The 17,939-nt window shown below is 37.6% G+C and overlaps 2 protein-coding genes across 2 annotated transcripts in view; both read right to left on the reverse strand.

The window, feature by feature from the left end:
- On the reverse strand, positions 1–17,891 carry LOC127538189 (GTPase IMAP family member 4-like). Its single transcript, XM_051961810.1, has 3 exons — positions 17,648–17,891; positions 10,047–10,165; positions 1–2,856 (listed from the first exon to the last, which is right to left on the reverse strand). Exons 2-3 carry the CDS (start codon positions 10,159–10,161, stop codon positions 1,868–1,870), a joined length of 1,104 nt encoding a protein of 367 aa, XP_051817770.1. The 5' UTR covers positions 10,162–10,165; positions 17,648–17,891; the 3' UTR covers positions 1–1,867.
- LOC127538559 (uncharacterized) overlaps positions 15,982–17,939 on the reverse strand; it is a 16,539-nt gene continuing 14,581 nt past the window's right edge. The window contains 2 exon segments of the mRNA XM_051962366.1: positions 15,982–16,068; positions 17,648–17,751. Coding sequence (XP_051818326.1) covers positions 15,982–16,068; positions 17,648–17,751 — 191 coding nt within the window.

Raw genomic sequence — 17,939 nt, forward strand, 5'->3', positions numbered from 1 at the left:
TTCTGTTTTATCTTTTTCTCTCTTTTCACCTTGCCCTTCTTCAAAAGGCCATTTTGCTACTGGCCATTGCCTCCTTTAATTCACCTTCTTTTTAGCATCCCATATCCTTTTCCTTATTCCCTTCCCTCTGTTACTTAAGATAGATTTCTATCTATCTGAGTATGTATACGCATTCACCCTTTTTGAATCAATTCTGACAGGATTGTGATTTAATTATTGGCCACCTCACCCCCACAATTACTTCACAATCTTCCCTTGTAAAAACTCTTCATTCCAAACCTCCCCATTCTTTCTCTCCCTTTGCCTTCTTCAAGCACATTTCTCTTTCTCATCCTTTTTTTTTATTGGTTAAAAATATTTTTATTGCTATTTATTATATTTATTGTTAACTTTAAGGAACTCAAAATTTTACATTGATAGTAAAGAGTTAAATCTTGTGTATGACTGTAAAAGAATGTTGTAAGTGAAAATAATTTGTGTTGACCCACAAAATTGTAAAATCGAAAAAGGAGGCAATAGATTAGTTGACAAAATTGTAGGATTGTTTGTCAAGGAGATCTGAAAACAGAATTTCTTCAGGATAAAAAATAGAACTTGCATCAATATTATGTCACATGGAAAGCAATGTTTGGCAAAGAGAAGAAATCAGAGTATTTGTTTGATCAAAGGAATAAAAAAGCAACATAGGGAAATTTTATAGGATTTCTCTTTGGCTACCTGCAGGTATGTATTACAGCAGATATGTATGTGACAATCAGTAAATTTTCCTTCAACTTGAGATTACTTATGCTTCTTGATTTTTGTTTTTTTTTTTTGTTTGTTTGTTTTGTTTTTAAATTTGCTGAGTCAAGTAGGGTTAAGTGACTTGTCCAGATAAGAAGTGTTAAGTGTCTGATGCCGGATTTGAACTCAGGTTCTCTTGACTTTAGAGCCAGTGGTTTATCCTGTGCCATCTACTTGCCCCTGCTTTTTGATTTTTACAAACCCATATTAGTAAATAAAAAGAATGGGTCTTGGGAAGGGCTTCTAAGAAGGAGTGACAATTAAAGTAGAAGCTTCAGCCTTCCATATCTAAAGAACTTACAATATGTTTATCAAAACAATATATCCTTGTGAGACAAAATGTTAGTACCTACAAGGCAATGTGTAACTCACAATGTGGGAAAATCCACATATGAAGTGCTGTAAAAAGGAGAGAACAGACATTATCAGAGTGGAAAAAGAGAGGAGTTAGGGAAGATTTGGGGAGAGATGATGAATTTTTAACCATTTCTTAAAGACTGAGTATGATAGAAGTAATGACCAATAAAAAAGAAAATCCTTTTTGGGGGCAAAAGGTGGGATGGGGTGGTGTGGGGGAAAGGACACAATAGAACTCAGACAGGTAGTTCCTAATTCTACACAATGAGTTTTGTGTTCTTGCAATCTCCTTATTTCAAAATGCTTGTTTCTATAAGAACATAAAAAAATGAACCTGAGATGTTAGGAAATTATATCTGCTACTGCAAAATATCATAATACATTCTTTCAAAAAGATTTGCTCTTTAGAAAGCAATGAAATGATACTAGCCTGTAATTAGGAGACTTGGATTCAATTGTTATTATTAACCATGTGATTTCCATTACTTAGCCTCACTTTGTAATGACAGCACATATGATGAAAACTAAAAATGAAATGATTCTGGCAGTCAGAAGACTTGCTTTCTTTTTTGTTTTTGTTTTTGTTTGTTTTTTGCTGAGGCAATTGAAGTTAAGTGACTTGCCCAGGGTCACATAGCCAGGAAGTTTTAAGTGTCTGAGGCCAGATTTGAAATCAGGTCCTGACTTTGGGGCTGGTACTCTATCTACTATATCAAATAGCTGTACCTCACAAGAACTTTTTAAGCAAAAATATAGCAAAATTTGCGACAACGGGCAAAATCAAAACAAGAATTTCCAAAAGTGTTTTGTCATTATTCTCCGTATCATTTCGGGCATCGTGATAATTTTTCTGGTACCTCCAATTTAACTCTTCAAACTCTTGCTTCATCTCATCCTTAAGATTTTGCATTTTCTTTTCAAATTCTTCCATTTTCTTTTCTATTTCCCAGTTTTGCTTTTGCTTCTCCAACTCTTGTATTTGATTTTCATAATTCCATCTCATTTCTTCTCTTTCCCTTTCAAACTGCTCCTTGTAGCGTTGCTGAAGAGCTTCTGTCTCTTTCTGCAGGAGTGCTTCCACAGATTCATATATATTGCTGCTATAGTGGCTGCCCCCATTATATTGCACCATGTTTTCAACCATGACCATCAGCTCTGAAATCTGGGCATCTCTCTGGGCTCTACCTGCATTATTGTCAAATGCACAGCATCGATGGGCACATTTCTCCAATAACTCCCTGAAATAAGAGTCATCAATGGTTCCTAAGTAATCTTCTAGGCTTTCTTCTCCTAGTTTGTCTTTTCCAGTGAATACAATGATCAAAAACTTCACTGCTTCAGGTCCTAGAATTTTGTAAAGGCGTTCAACGGCTGCCTTCTCCTCCTGGGTGAAACGGCCCACTTGCAACACCAGGAGTAGAGCATGTGGTCCTGGAGAGGACAGTGTCATGAAACGAGCAATTTCATATAGGTTTTTTTCCTCCTTGGTATCAGTGTCAAAAATGCCTGGAGTATCAATAACACAAATGTTCCTCCCATTCCATGTGGTTCTGGCTTTCTTGCAGACCTTGGTGACTGATGCTCCTGAACACTTGGACTCAAACCCTCTCCTGCCCAGGAGGGTGTTTCCTGTTGCACTTTTTCCAGACCCTGTTTTCCCCACAAGGACAATTTGGAGTTCTGGCTCCCTTGAGTCTCTTCCACTGATGTTTGGTTCTGTAGGAAACAAGGGAGAAAGAAAAATGAAGGATTTGGTTTTGAAGATAATTCTAATAAAGATCTGTTCAGAAATCCTGGCATGACAAGGAGATGATCTTGAGGTTCTGAAGGTTATGCCCATGGTACATAAGCTAAGATGGGTCCTAACAATCTGGACAAGCTTTGAGTATGGCCATCTCTCTTTTGTCCCAGTAAAATTCACAGATCCTTGTCAGCAGAAGAGGGACTACCACCACCAGGTGACTTTTTGGGAGAAAGGTGGGGGGGGGGGGAGTGTTGAGAGGAGTATTAGATTTATATAATTGTGTATGTCACTCTTTCTCTGGCACATAATATAAATGAATCATTATTGCTTATTGAAAAACACATGCATGTACACATTTATACATAGCCAATTTTACCCAGCCATATTAATAATTGTGGCCTTTTCCTATAAGTTATGATCTTATGTATTGTGGAAATTTATTCCTTTCTACCTTAAAGACTCTGAATTACTATTTCATAGTTGGAATCCCAAAAGAGACGAACTCTAATCACCTCTGAATTCTGAGTGCAGATAAAAGTATATATACATACACACACACATACTCACATATATGATATATATACATACATAATACACACACATATATGTTTATCTTGCTTTTTTGTTTTTGCAACATGACTAATATATGATTTGCATAACTTCAAATGTATAAATGAGTGTCATATTGTGGTTGTATTTTCAATGGGTAGGGAAAGGTATGGATGGATGGATGGATATTTTTTGGAATTCAAAAGTGAATTAAAATAGACAAAAATGTCACTAGCAAATATTTAAACAAAAAAAAATGTAAATAGGAAAGTTTATTTCCCATGCCTCCAGAATCTAAATGAGCATTTCACAAGTAGAATCCCAGGAGAAAAACATCCCAAAACCAAAAAGGTGAGCACCTGTATAAATCTGATTCCTTTCCTATGAGAACAAGGCTAGGCCATTCTTCCATCACTTGACAAGTAATTGGTAGGTTTCCTTTAAGGATTGTCTATTAGCTTTTGCTATTGTCACTAAATCTAGTCTAGAAGGTATTCAATTAATATCCTAGATAAGTGCCCATATTGGCTCAGAGCCAATATCATCTAATAACATTGCTAAGTTTCTCTACAATTCCCTGATTAACGAATCTTAAAAAATTAGGTAATCTTTCATCTCCATATGCCCTCAACCAATTTTTTTTGTCTAGGAGAAAGAAGAGATTCTTTGTCTCAATTGCTACCTATCTTTATTCATTGAGTCAAACGGAGACCTGTTAAAGACTTTAGCTTAAAAAGATCAGGCTCTCCCATTATATCCAGGGCCATCTCCACTCATTTGATCCATATATGGCCACTGGACCCTGATGGCTCTGTAGGTGAAAGTGAGGCAGGTGACCTTGCACAGTCCTCTTTCATTTCAATCCAATTCACTTGTATGTCATGGTATCACCTCCCTGGTGTCATAGCCCTCTTTAAGAAAAAGGGCAAGTAACAACAGATTCCAAAACCCAGATCTAGAAACTGAGGTAGCAAATAGCACCTTGGTCCTCAACTATTATCATCATTTGCCCAAATTAAACATGTATAATAGAGAGTAGAAAAAGAACTTTTCATAAGCAGAAAAGGAAAACTAAGAAGTCATTTTTGGAACTCCTCTTCAGATGCAGATTTAAAGCATTACATCATCTTTCTGCTCTGTATAATCTCCCTGGGCTTTAGAAAGTTATAAAGGATATAAATCTCTTGATTGGATTTCCTTTTTCTCTTTCCTAGTGAGGAGACTTGAGTTACCACATAATCATCTATTGGAAGGAACATTTACCACCAAATAAAGAGAAGTCACCTTGAATAAGTCTTATTCCTTAAAAAATAAAAAAGCTTCCTCAAGCTCAGAAATTTCCATTCTCATTGTCAACTGTAAGAGCCCTAGTTGAGATCTCCTCCTGTCTCCCTAATTAGGATTTTACAGATAAGTATCTACCTAAACCCTAACAACTTTCTAGCACCTAGGAATCTAAATTTTAAAAAATCCTTTTTAACTAACCTCAAATAAATTGGGGATCATTGTAGTCCTATAAAGATCATCTCTCTCCACCAATGACAGTGTTCAAAGTTTCTAGCATATAGATTTGGAAGCACAAGTAGCAAGATAGCACCTTTTCTCCCATGAGTCACAATCCTATAACATTTTCCTCTCTTATCATCTAACAAGAAAAGTAGACCTCTCACATTCATTAAGAATGGGATTTTCTTGTACCAAAGGGGAAAGCTGGGAGCTCATCTTAGGAGGAATGCTATATCACCACCCTAAGAGGGAAGTTAATTTCTTGATTAGAATGTAAGTTTTCCCCAATAGAATGTCAGCTCCTCGCAAAAAAGATGGCTTCTTTCTGTGTATTTGAATCAACCAGCACCAAATACAGTGTTAGACATTTATTACTTAATAAATACTTCTTGTTGATTGAATGAACTGACTGGAACAATTTCTTCCTATCTCTAGCCAGCTATAAAAAGATTGAGACTTATTTTGGCCAATTAAGTCTCCTATTGGTTTTTCCTCTTTTCTCTTACTATCATGGATGATATATTATCACATCAATACTGAATTGAAAATGAGTTTTCCTCCTGGAGTAATCACTTAACTAAGTTTGAGAAACTGACAAAGTGTCCTTAATCCTAAACTTCCTGAACTCATTCAGAAGAAACTGCCCTCATGCTTTTTCTGTGAGTGACCTGAATTTAGGGGCATGGAAAGGATGCCAGTGTAGGGCAGGAAGGTCAGCTAGGGATTTGGGGGAGTGAGAGTGGAGGCAAGAACATATATATATATATATATATATATATATATGTTCTGGGATAAGAATTCATTATTTGACAAAAATTGCTGGGGAAATTGGAAAATAGTATGACAGAAATATGTCATTGAGCAACATCTAACACCCTATAGAAGGATAAGATGTAAATGGGTTCATGATTTAGACACAAAAGGTGATACTTTATGTAAATTAGGAGAAGGGGTCATCTACTTCAAAGATCTGTGGAGAAGAAAGGAATTTATGGCCAAAGAAAACCTTGTGAATATTATGAAATGCAAATGGATAATTTAATTACATTAAATTAAAAAGGTTTTGTACAAACAAAACCAATGTAACCAAGATTAGAAGGAAAGCAGAAAGCTGAGAACAAAATTTTTATATCTAGTATTTCTGATAAAGGTCTCATTTCTTTTGCTTTTTTATGAAAGCTTTCTATTTTCAAAATATATTCACAGATAATTTTCAGTATTCACCTTTGCAAAACCTTGTGTTCCAAATTTTTCTCCCTCTCTTCCTCTCCCCCTCCTAAACATAAAACAATCCAATATTGGTTAAACATGTGCAATTCTTCTAAACATTTCCACATTTATCATGCTGCACAAGAAAAATTAGATCAAAAAGGGATAAATGAGAAAGAACAAAACAAGCAAGCAAACAACAATAACAAAAGATGATAATGCTATATTTTGATCCACACTCAGTCTCTATAGTCCTCTCTCTGGATACAGAGGGCTCTCTTCATCACAAGTGTATTGGAATTGCCCTAAATCACCTTATTGTTGAAAAGACCTTAGTCCTTCATAGTTGATCATCATATAATCTTATTGTTGCTGTGTACAATGTTATCTTGATTTTACTCACTTCCTTTAGCATCAGTTCATGTAAATCTCTTCAGGTCTTTCTGAAATCAGCTTGTTTATCATTTCTTATGAAACAATAATATTCTATAACATTCATATACCATAATTTGTTCAGCCATTCTCTAACTCGCGGACATCTGTTACTTTCCAGTTTCTTGCCACTACAAAAGGGGCTGTTACAAACATTTTGGCACATGTGGGTCCTTTTCCTTTTTTTTTTTTTTTTTAATAATTTCTTTGGGATACAGACCCAGTAGAGACACTGCTCAATCAAAGGGTATGCACAGTTTGATAACCTAAAGGCTTCATTTCTAAAATACGTAAAGAATTAACTCAAATTTATAAGAATACAAGCCATCCTATCAAACTGTGCATACCATTTGATCCAGAAGCACCATTACTAAGGTCTGTATCCCAAGGAAATCATAAAGTAGGGAAAAGGACCCACACGGGCCAAAAAATGTAGCAGCTCTTTTTGTGGTAACAAAGATTTGGAAAATGAGTAGATGCCCATCAACTGAGGAATGGTTAAGCAAATTGTGGTATATGAAGATAATGGAGTCTTATTGTTCTATAAAAAATGATGAACAAGCTGATTTTAGAAAGACCTGAAAGAATTTACATGAACTGATGCTGAGAGAAACAAGTAGAACCAGGAATACATTGTATATAATAACAGCAAGAATGTATGATGATTGACTATGAAACACTTGGTTCTTCTCAGTAGTTCAGTGATATAAATCAATCCCAATAGACTTTGGACAGAAAATGCCACCTGCATCCAAAAAAAAAAAAAAAACTATGGAGACTGAATGTAAATCAACACATGCTATGTTCACTTCTTTTTTTTTCTGTTTTTTTTTTTTAATCTTTCCCATGGTTTTCCCCTTTTGCTCTGATTTTTCTCTCTCAAAATGATTAATAAAGCAATATATAATAAAAATAAATAAAAAAGAATATGGGCATACAATTTTCAGATAAAAAAGTTCAAGCCATTTCAAGTCATATAAAAATGCTCTAAATCACATTTTATTAGATAAATACAAATTAAGACAACTCTGAGGTATTACTTTAAACCTCTCAAATTGGCTAAGATGACAGGAAAAGATAATTATAAATGTTAGAGGGGATGTGGGAAAACTGGAACACTAACACATTGTTGGTGGAGTTGTGACCTGATCCAAGCATTCTGGAGAGCAATTTGGAACTATGCCTAAAGGGCCATAACACAGTGCATACACTTTCATCTAGCAGTGTCTTTATTGGTTCTATATTCAAAAGAGATCATAAAAAAGGGAAAGGGATCCACATGTGCAAAACAATTTGTAGCAGCCCTTTTTGTAGTGGCAAGGAACTGGAAAGTGAATGAATATCTATCAATTGGGAAATGGCTGAAGAAGTTATGGTGTGTGAATGTAATAGAATACTATTGTTCTATAAGAAATGTGCAGGGTGATTTTAGAAAGGCTTGGAGAGACTTACATGAAATGAGGCTAAGTGAAGTGAGTAGAACCAGGAGAACATTGTACACAGCAACAGGAAGATTATGTAATAATCAATTCTGATGGACTAAGATCTTTTCAACAATAAGGAGATTTAGGGCAATTTCAATACACTTGTGATAGAGAGAGCCAACTGTATCCAAAGAGAGGGCTATGTGTGGACTGAATGTGGATCACAACACAGCATTTTCACCTTTTGTGGTTGCTTACTTGTTTTGTCCTTTCTCATTTTTCCCCTTTTGATCTAATTTTTCTTGTGCAGCACGATAAATGTGGAAATATGTTTAGAAGAATTGCATATGTTTAACCTACATTAGATTACTTTCTATTTAGGGGAAGTGAAGGAGGAGAGGGAGGGAGAAAAAAATTGGAACATAATGTTTTTCAAGGATAAATATTTAAAATTATCTTTGCATGTATTTTGAAAAAAAAGTGGTAGGGAAATGGGGTGGGAGGTGAGTGAGGCTAGGGAAATAAAGTTCTAGCAAACAGGAAAAGGAAACCTTAATACCTGGACAAATTTAATTTATGAAAATTGATCAAGTACCAAACGTAGATGAGAAATAAGTCAAAAATTAAAATATCTGTTGTGAGGAAGAATACTACTAGCTGCAATCACAAGATAAACCAGAAAAAACTGCAAAACGACTTACAGTCTAGGAGTTTTAATGGGCTGCCCAACATGGGCCTGAATAAGTCACCAAGGTGACATGATAGCTGAAAGTACTCATTGAATATAAGGCTATTTAAACAGAATCATAGGATCCTAGGGATCTTATCTAAGATATCATTTCTGTGCCATACAGTATCTCTAATGATATGAAATAAGCAATCTAGTGATAATAAGGTAAGATATTAAGTAAGACTGATGCTTAAAAACTGTCTTGAAGGAGATAGTATGGGCAGGAACTGGCCTGGAAGTTCTAAAGACTTTTCCTATAGGATAATAGATAAAGTCCCTTAAACCACTGAGTGAATGTTCAATAAGGTATCTTTACTATGAGATCCATGAACTTGAATAAGTGTTTTGGGGGTGTGTGTGTGTGTGTGTGTGTGTGTGTGTGTGTGTGCGTGTGTTTGCATTTTAATGTAATTGGTTTCTTTTGTGATCCTGTGTTTATTTTATTCTTTTAAAAATGTTATTTTGCTTGACCATAACACTAAGAGGTTGAAGACAGAAAAGGAGCAAGAATTCCTGCTCCTAAGTCTTCCTGACTCTAGACCTAGTACTTTATCCACTGACGCACCCACCAATTGCCTCTCTTCTAGATGCTGGTAAAGATGAAAAGTCAATGTATATTGAAAAAATCTGCAAACTTCACCCTTTTCAAGAGAAAGTGCTAGGCCTACTAGCCTTTCACCTTTTTCCCAATCCCTCATTCTGAACTGTCCTATCTTCTTTTCTCCTTCAAGGCTGCTCTTCAACTTGATGTTAACCAGTCTGATTAACATGTGCACACTCCTTGGATGGAAGGATGTGTGTGTGTGTGTGTGTGTGTGTGTGTGTGTGTGAAAGAGAGAAACAGAGACAGAGAGAGACAGAGACAGAGACTCACAGAGAAACAGAGAGAGAGAGAAAGACCATCTGCTCTCTTCTTCTTCCAAAATTGTGTCTGATTTAATTAAAACTGACATTTTCTTTGAGTAAAGGTGTTTTTAAAAACTTCAGTCATATTAGTTTTAGATAATTCAAAGATTGTTTCACTTTTTGACCTCTACCCTTTAATAGTGAATAATCCTCTCCTCTATCTGTCCTCTTTAGAAATCCCTTATCGTTCCTGGGATGTGCTATCACATAACATTTCCCATAAAAAGAAATTATTCTAGGTGGGTTCTAACTGGGAGAAAAAAGAAAGTGAGACGCATTAATCACCGAGACAGTCTCTGAGTCTGACTTTCTGACACTAACCAGTTTTCACCTATAAATAATTATTCTCTAACACTGCCCTCTCCTGATATCTGGAATAAGGTTTTGCTTTCAAGACAGTAATTACCAGGGATGAGGGTATCCCAGGGATAGTCATATAGGGAGCTCAGATGTAAGGGTTGACCAAGAGCTGAGATCTCCGCTGTGTTCTTCTTCCTGGATGGAAGTTCTTTTCTGGCCATTTTCCTAAGGAAAGAAAAATGAGGACTGGGGCAGTTATTAGGGTACTCCCTTTCTAGCAAGCTCCAAACATCAATGTCCCATCCCTCATGATCAAGCTCTCCCAATCCCTGTTAGCCAGGAATGCTGTGTTCTAATAGGACTCCATTCTGGTAGGAAGCCAAAACCAGACTTCATGGAGTGAGGGATCCAGCTCAGACAGAATCTTAGGAACAAGCCCAAGTCAAAGGGTAAAGGCAGAATTAGAGAGTAAGCAGAAGGACTAGTTTGCTTGGGGGAAGGGGGGATAAGGATTTATGTACCATTGTAAAGCACTTTACAAATATAATCTCATTTGGTTCTCACAAATGCCCTGGGAGATAGATAGGAGATATGTCCCCATTGGACAGATAAGGAAACTGAGGCCACAGAAAATGACTTGCCTGCGGTCACACAGCTAGGGAGTATCTGAAGGATCATTTGAACTCAGATCTTCCTGACTCTAGGTTCAGGCCTCTAGCCACTGTAACACTCTGCTTCTAGTGTGAGGCAAGGAGCATGGGCTGAATTCGATTCACTATAAGGAGACAAGGAAGCTTTTTTTGGTGCTATCAGCCTTAAACTCTGACTTGGACTTAGAGCCTGAGGCATCAAGGCCCCAGTCTATGGGAGCTGGCAGTCAGGACTACCTGGCCAGCTGCTTCTTGACTGGTACTAATGGTTTTTGAAAAGCTGGTCCTCAGCAGATGCCACAGATTCCAAATCCTGGGATGTTCCAGACTTCCCAAATCTCTGCATCCAAACTCTGGAGCCAGGGAATTCTGAGATGAGTTATTCTAGGCTGAGAACCAGTATTCTCTGCAGGCTCCAGCTGTTCTAGGGGTACTGCTGAGGGTCCCTATGCACAAGCCAGGGTGGTAGATGGAGGGAAATGGAGGTATCAGTAGCTGAGAGGCTGCGAGGCATCTGAACTGGGGCATCTGCCTTTGACTAGATCACTGTGACATGATTTCAAGTAATTGTCCATCTGCTTCCGACCTTGGCCTTCTTTCCCTTTCTCAGAGCAAGAGATTTGCCTTAGCAGGAAGTGATTCTTATTCAGGATATGGCTTTGGGATGTCAAGGAAGAGCCCATTGGGGGCAGCCCTGTCAGAGCCCTCACTGAGTGGTCTTCTGCCTTATGGGTCTTGCTGTGCCATTGCTTCTGAACAGGTCATTTATTTGATAACAAAGCAGGCTGGAGATAGGGCCCACTCTCACTGTATTCCTGGGCTTTCTCTCTCCTGTCTTATTCCTGGAAAACTGGCACTATTGAATGCTGGAATGACCTTCTAAGCATCACTTCCATCATAATCCTCATGACTATCAGCAGTATGTATCCCAGCTTTGAGAAACTGTATCTTTAATAGATCAGCACTGCCCTAAGTAGGAAGTAAACTTTCCACTCTAGGAGCTTCTTGGATCTTGTCTCCTTGAACATTCCCTCCCTTAAACAGATGGCAGATTTTGGAGATATATCTAATTGGCTTTCTCTAGTCTTCCCTTATTCCACACCCTGTAGGCTCTAGGGCCTTGAAATTCCTGCTTCCTTAGAAGGGACTATACAATCCAGAAAATGGTTTAGATCCCTATTAAGTGTTAGGATTCCTTTCCCTATGGATAATTCAGCCAGATAGTTTTTAGGAAGATTTAAGGGACCAAGATGTAGACTTGTTAGAAAATGATTACCTTTTTAATGCTGTAGGAGAAAGGAAACTTTTTATTCTATTATGGGCAAAGTAAGCTCACCTTAAATAAAGTAATGACAATACTGCCCTCCTTGATACAGGTAAGAAGAGGCTTTCAGTTATGCTTAGGAGAAGTGGGCAGCATGTAAATGAAGCCTTTTATTTAGAAGGATTTTAGAGAAGGGGCAAAGATGTCATAGTATCATCCTGTTGGAGTGTCTAAGGCGGCAGAAAGTTTGAATGTCCGATCAGGAATTACTGAGTGACTGATATTACAAGGTGAGATTGGAACAAGCCTGAATCATACAACTCCTACATGGATGCCCTTCTTCCCTTTCTACATGATTGTTGTTCAATAGAGTCAACACCTGATGAACCCATTTGGGATTTTCTTGGCAAAGATATTGAAGTCATTTGCTATTTTCTTCTCCAGTTCATTTGACAGATGAGAAAACTAAGGTCAAGAGGCTTAAATGATTTGCCCAGCATCACACAACTAATAAGTGTCTGAGACCAGATGTGAATTCAAGACGTTGAGCCTTCCTGACTCCAGACCTAGCTCTAATCACTGCACCTTCTAGCTCACCCTCTTCATAGGGTCCCTCCTACCATTTTCCCTTGGGATCAGCACCTCTGCTGGACTGATTACTCCCTTGGTCCCACAGAGTCTCTTCTTCTTCACTTCCCTTTTCTGACAGACATCTGAAGTGGATAGCTATGCCTACTGTCAGAGATCCTATTCCTTGAAGCTGTTTTTGCTCTGGATCAATGGATTCACTCTATCTATGTCTTCCTAGAGAGGCTGTGTCTCTGTCCCCTTAACTGTTCCTGGGATTCTCCTGAACTGACTCTCCAGGGATTGGACAGAGTATCTATTGGTTTATAATGGAAAACTTAGCTGAATTTGACCAGGGGTGGGAGAAGGAGGGTATGGGGTTGTGAGTTGTAGAAATGAATCTTCCTACACTTTAGGGTTCATATTCCACAAAGTGATTTCTGATTGGCCTGAGTCATACTGCATAGACCATTGGAATTCTTGACTATTTAACACTGGAAGGACCAGCATGCTTCCTGAGTGACACAAAATGTTTATAGTAGTTTTTATCATTTTACTAATACTGCTTACATGTATATATATAATATAAAAACCTCTCAAATATTTAAAAGCAGATATTTTACTTTCAGTATGAAATAAAAATGTTCATTCCCATTTGATAAATCCCCCAAATTCAACCTTTGAAATAAGAACTCAGTGCTTGACAAAAGTTGCTGGGATAATTGGAAAATAATATGGCAGAACCTTGTCATAGAACTCATCTTACACCTCACATCTTACACCTCATACCAAAATAAAGTCAACATATGGTATGGATACCTGATTTAGGCACAAAGGATGACACCATAAACAAATTAGGAGAGCAAGGGACAATTTACCTATCAGATCTTTAGCGGAGGCAGGAATTTATGACCAAAGAAGAACTAGAGAAGATTATGAAAGGCAAAAGGCCAACTTTGATTATCTTAAATTTAAAAAGTTTTTGCACCAACAAAACAAGATTAAAAGGGAAGTACAAAGCTAGGAAAAAATCTTTACAGGTAGTTTCAAAAATATATAAAGAATTGTGTCAAATTTACAATACAAGTCATTCCTCAATTGATATATGGTTAAAGGATATGAACAGACAATGTTCTGATGATGAAATTAAAATCATCTATAGATGACCTTTTTTTGGTATGGTATGAAGTTCGGCCTAGCTCCCTGAAGGCCTTAGTATCAGCCAGAGTCAGCATAAGTAAAAGTCCTTAGTCTTTAGAAGGAAAAGTGAAAGAAGCAGGCAAACTTCCACAAGGCTTGCCAAAGATCTCTCCTCGATTCTGGAATCAAGAACCTCCAGCTCTCTCCTCCTTATCCTTCAGCCAAGTGACTCTCCTTTCTGTCCCTCTGCCCTCCAATCCTTGCCTATCATTATCTTAACATCAAACATTCAGTAAGCACCAACAGTGAGAAGAGCCATTTATCCAAACATATGCTAATAGAGTCATTGTCTCATATGAAATAGATAATTCGTCTTAAGTGCCCAGTTGTCTGATTCAAGTAGACCTTTTTGGACTTTCAGCCCTCTACAATATGGAGTATGAAATGTAGATCTATGACAAGTTTCTGACATATTATTTTACAATTATCCCAGCAAGTTTTGTCAAGTGGTGAGTTCTTATTTCAAAAGTTGAAGTTTTTTTTTCAAATACTAGATTACTATAGGACTCGTATATAGTGTTATGTGTATCTAATTTATTCCCCTGATCCACTACTCTATTTCTTAGCCAGTAAAAATGGTTTTGATGACTGCTGCTTTATAATATAGCTTAAGTTTGGTACTGCTAAGCCACCATCCTTTGTATTTTTTTCCCATTAATTCCCTTCACAAAGCTTATTATGGACAAAATGATATCAGACTGACAGAGAAATAATTCTTTTACATATTTCAATTTGGCACATTCCACTTAGGCCATAAAATTTAAAGAAAAGACAGAGCCCCATCCTATATTTGTTATAATGTTATAATAGCTGATCAATAGTCATATGAAAAAATGCTCTAAATCACTATTGATTAGAGCAATAAAAGATAAAACAAATCTGAGATCCCACCTCAAAGCTCTCAAGTTGGCTAAAATAACAGGAAAAGAGAATCAAAGACATTGGAGAGGATGTAAAACTGGGAAACTGGGATACTAATGCATTGTTGGAGGAGTTGTGAAAAGATTCAATCATTCTGGAGAGCAATCTGGAAGTTTGTCCAAAGGGCTACAAAACTGTCCCTACCCTTTGCCCCAGCTGTGCTATTGCTGGGTTTGTATCTCAAGAAAATCATAAAGGAGGAAAAAGGACCCACACGTGGAAAAATGTTCGTAGCAGCTTTTTGTGTGTGTGTGTAGTAACAAAGAAGTGTAAAATAGGTAGATGCCCTTCAATTGGGGAATGGCTGAATAGGTTGCTCCATAAGAAGGTAATGGAATATTATTTTTCTATTAAAAATGATGGCCAAGCTGATTTTAGAAAGGCCTGGAAAGATTTACATGAATTGATGCTGAGTGAAACAAACAGAACCAGAAATACATTGCACCTAATAAGAGCAGAAATGTGTAATAATCACCTATGAAAGCCTTGGTTCTTCTCAGTAGTTCAGTGATCCAAAGCAATCCCAATAGACTTTGGACAGAAACTGCTATCTGCATTCAGAAAAGGAATTATGGAATTGAATATAAATCAACTCATGCTATGTTCATTTCTTTTTTTCTGTTTTTTTTCTTATTCTCTCCCATGGTTATTCCTTTTTGTTCTAACTTTTTTTCTGCCAACCTGATTCATAAAGCAATGTGTATAAAAATAAATAAAGAAACTATATAAAGAAATAAAAAAAGAGAAGCCTTGTTAGAGAGCCTATGCTTGAGCATACTAATAAAACTAGAGTTCTTGCCTTTGTAATATCTGCATTGTGGTAAATATGGATGTCGCAGTAGTTACCCACAGTGGGAACTCAGAGAGGAGATATCTTTCCTATAACAGATCATAATCCTGTAAAAATTTTGAGGATTTTAAAGCAGGTTTGCAATGTCAAGTTGAATCCTCACCTTACTTTTCAGTACATTTGCCACCAGCCTGCAGGAAGTGGCAGTCCAGAAATAAGCCTAAATATTTAAGTCATGTCAACTTACACAAAAAATCAGAGCATCTAGGTGATCAGTGAATAAAGTAAGACATTTTTTTCGGGGTTGAGAAATGACAATCAGATAGACCTGTTCTCCAAAATGTCTCCCATACTCTTCCTGAAATTCTCTCCTTAGTAGGTCAGTCTTTTGGGTTCAGCATTGCCTCCTCCCTAAGATCTATCCGCCTTAAAAGAACAAATGGATTATGGGCAGGATGATGAGACATTGTTACATTAATACATGTGTAGGAGTTAATCTGTGACTGTTTTAGATTACTTTACTCTGTGACAGGAGCAATGGGGCAGCACTGGGACCCTGGACTCCTTGGGAAGAAGGAATGTTTTCCCTGCCAAACCTCATGGAGGAAAGGACAGAAAGGAGAGATTGGGGACACCAAAGAGAAATTGCTCAGGTGTCAGTTTCCTGCAAGGGTGACCCTGCTGGGGATGACACTGGATAGTCAAAGAATTCCCAGAAAAATCTAAAAGTTGTCTTCTAGGGAAAGAGGGGAGAACAAGAAAGGAGGCCTCCAAGTTCAGTGGAAGGAGCAAAGAACCAGCTCTTGTCCCCTTGACCTTCCTGGGGGCTGCCCTGGCTATTTTTTACTCCTTTGCCCCCTCCCCTCCCAGACACATCCTTCCCATCCCACAGAGTTGCTTCTGAAGGGCCCTTGCTTCTCCAGGACATACCCCTCCCCTCTCATTGCAGATATTCTTTGTAAGTATCACAACAGCTATGCTATTTCACTGAAAAATTCAACAAAATTGCAGAGTGAGTCTTTCTTTGTTGCCCCATCGCTTCCTTTTTCTTCCCCCTTTCCCTTTTCCAGGGTGCTGTTGTGAACACCCAGTGCCCCAAAATTCTATTATTTTCCATGGTGGAAATCTATTCAAATTTGTCCAAACTTCAGAATTATCCTTTCTTGTCCTCAACAAAACTACCATTTCCCCCAGGCCTTACTTCAATTGCCCAGGCATGAGTATCTTTGATAAACTTTTAAGTTCAGCCAATGTTATTAACATTTTTTCACTACTTTTTAAAGTCTATACAACCACAAAACAATAAATTTGTAGGGCTTTCCTGAAAATCTAGTCATCAGCCCCTGGTAGCTTGTGAGATCTAGCTCCAGCATACCCCTCTATCAGGTACAAAGTAAACGCTACAAAAATACTTATCTCTCTAAGCCATTGTCTGATAAACCTAATTCACAGTCAAAAATGAATAGTTGAGAATAATTGATTTGAAGATAATTTCATCCCAGAAGAGGATTCATTTAGTGTTCTTTGAACAAAGCTTTTTCTTGATGAGATTTTAAAACGTATAATCCAATACTTCCAGTGTTTCTGGGAGGATTGAGAGAGAAAAATTACTGGGACACCCACAAGGAAGTCAGAAGAAAAACTTTCTTCTTGATCTTTGAGGAAGCATGAGTAAAGCTGTCTTTAGGATGAAAATATAATAGAGGATATCTGGAATAAACATTAGTCATTTCAAAAAAATGAATGTATAATGGGGACTTAAAGATTTAGAACAGATATCTGGGGCAGGAAAAGACAAGAGGTGACATTTTAAGGAAACTGAGACTTATTTCTTCATTACAACATTCAGGATACCATTTTCTCTGATTCAAGGTGAGACTAGCTTTTTATTTTTGAGTCATGACTTTGTCTTTGAATCTCTGTATCTTTGCTCAAGCCTCAACTCAGAAATGACCTTTTTTTACTCTATATGCAGGAAATTTCTTTCTTTTTTTTTTTTTTTTTTTGCTTCATATTTGTTGATCAACTGCAGTTTTCCTCTCTCACCCACATCTCAAAAATAGCCCTCACTCACAAATTTGGCAAGGTGGGAAAGGTCAATCATTCACCCGAGAAGCAGTTGTTTTCCAGGAGCCAAACCAGGGCTCTTGGAGTGAGTGGGGAGCAGCCACCACACATGTACTTTACCCCAAATCAATAGTACCCAAAGATAAGGTCTTAAGCAATCAGATAAACAAAGATGACTTTGAAGAGGGGCAGATCTGTCCTGGATAGAGCAAGCCCACCCTCCCATAGAGGTGCCACCAATCACTCACCTGTCCAATTCCAGCACTGGGATTTAACCAAAAGGCACAACCTTTTCTCTCTTCCTCACCAAGCTGAGCTTTGACGTTTGTGTTACTGTGGGTGTGCCTAAAGCCTGGGTATATATGAGCAGCAGGAAAAAAAAAATCGAGAAAGAAGTCAAACGAGGGAAAACGAAACTTGTCTGAACTAGAGACCTCCCATTTCCTGAAAATGGAGAGCTTGAGAGAAAGATGTCCAGGTTCACTGGACTGGGTGTTATCTTGCCAACTGAATCCTTCTAACCTGAGAAACTAGGAAAAC

This window comes from Antechinus flavipes, chromosome 5 (assembly GCF_016432865.1).
Source record: "Antechinus flavipes isolate AdamAnt ecotype Samford, QLD, Australia chromosome 5, AdamAnt_v2, whole genome shotgun sequence".
Taxonomy (NCBI): Eukaryota; Metazoa; Chordata; class Mammalia; order Dasyuromorphia; family Dasyuridae; genus Antechinus; species Antechinus flavipes.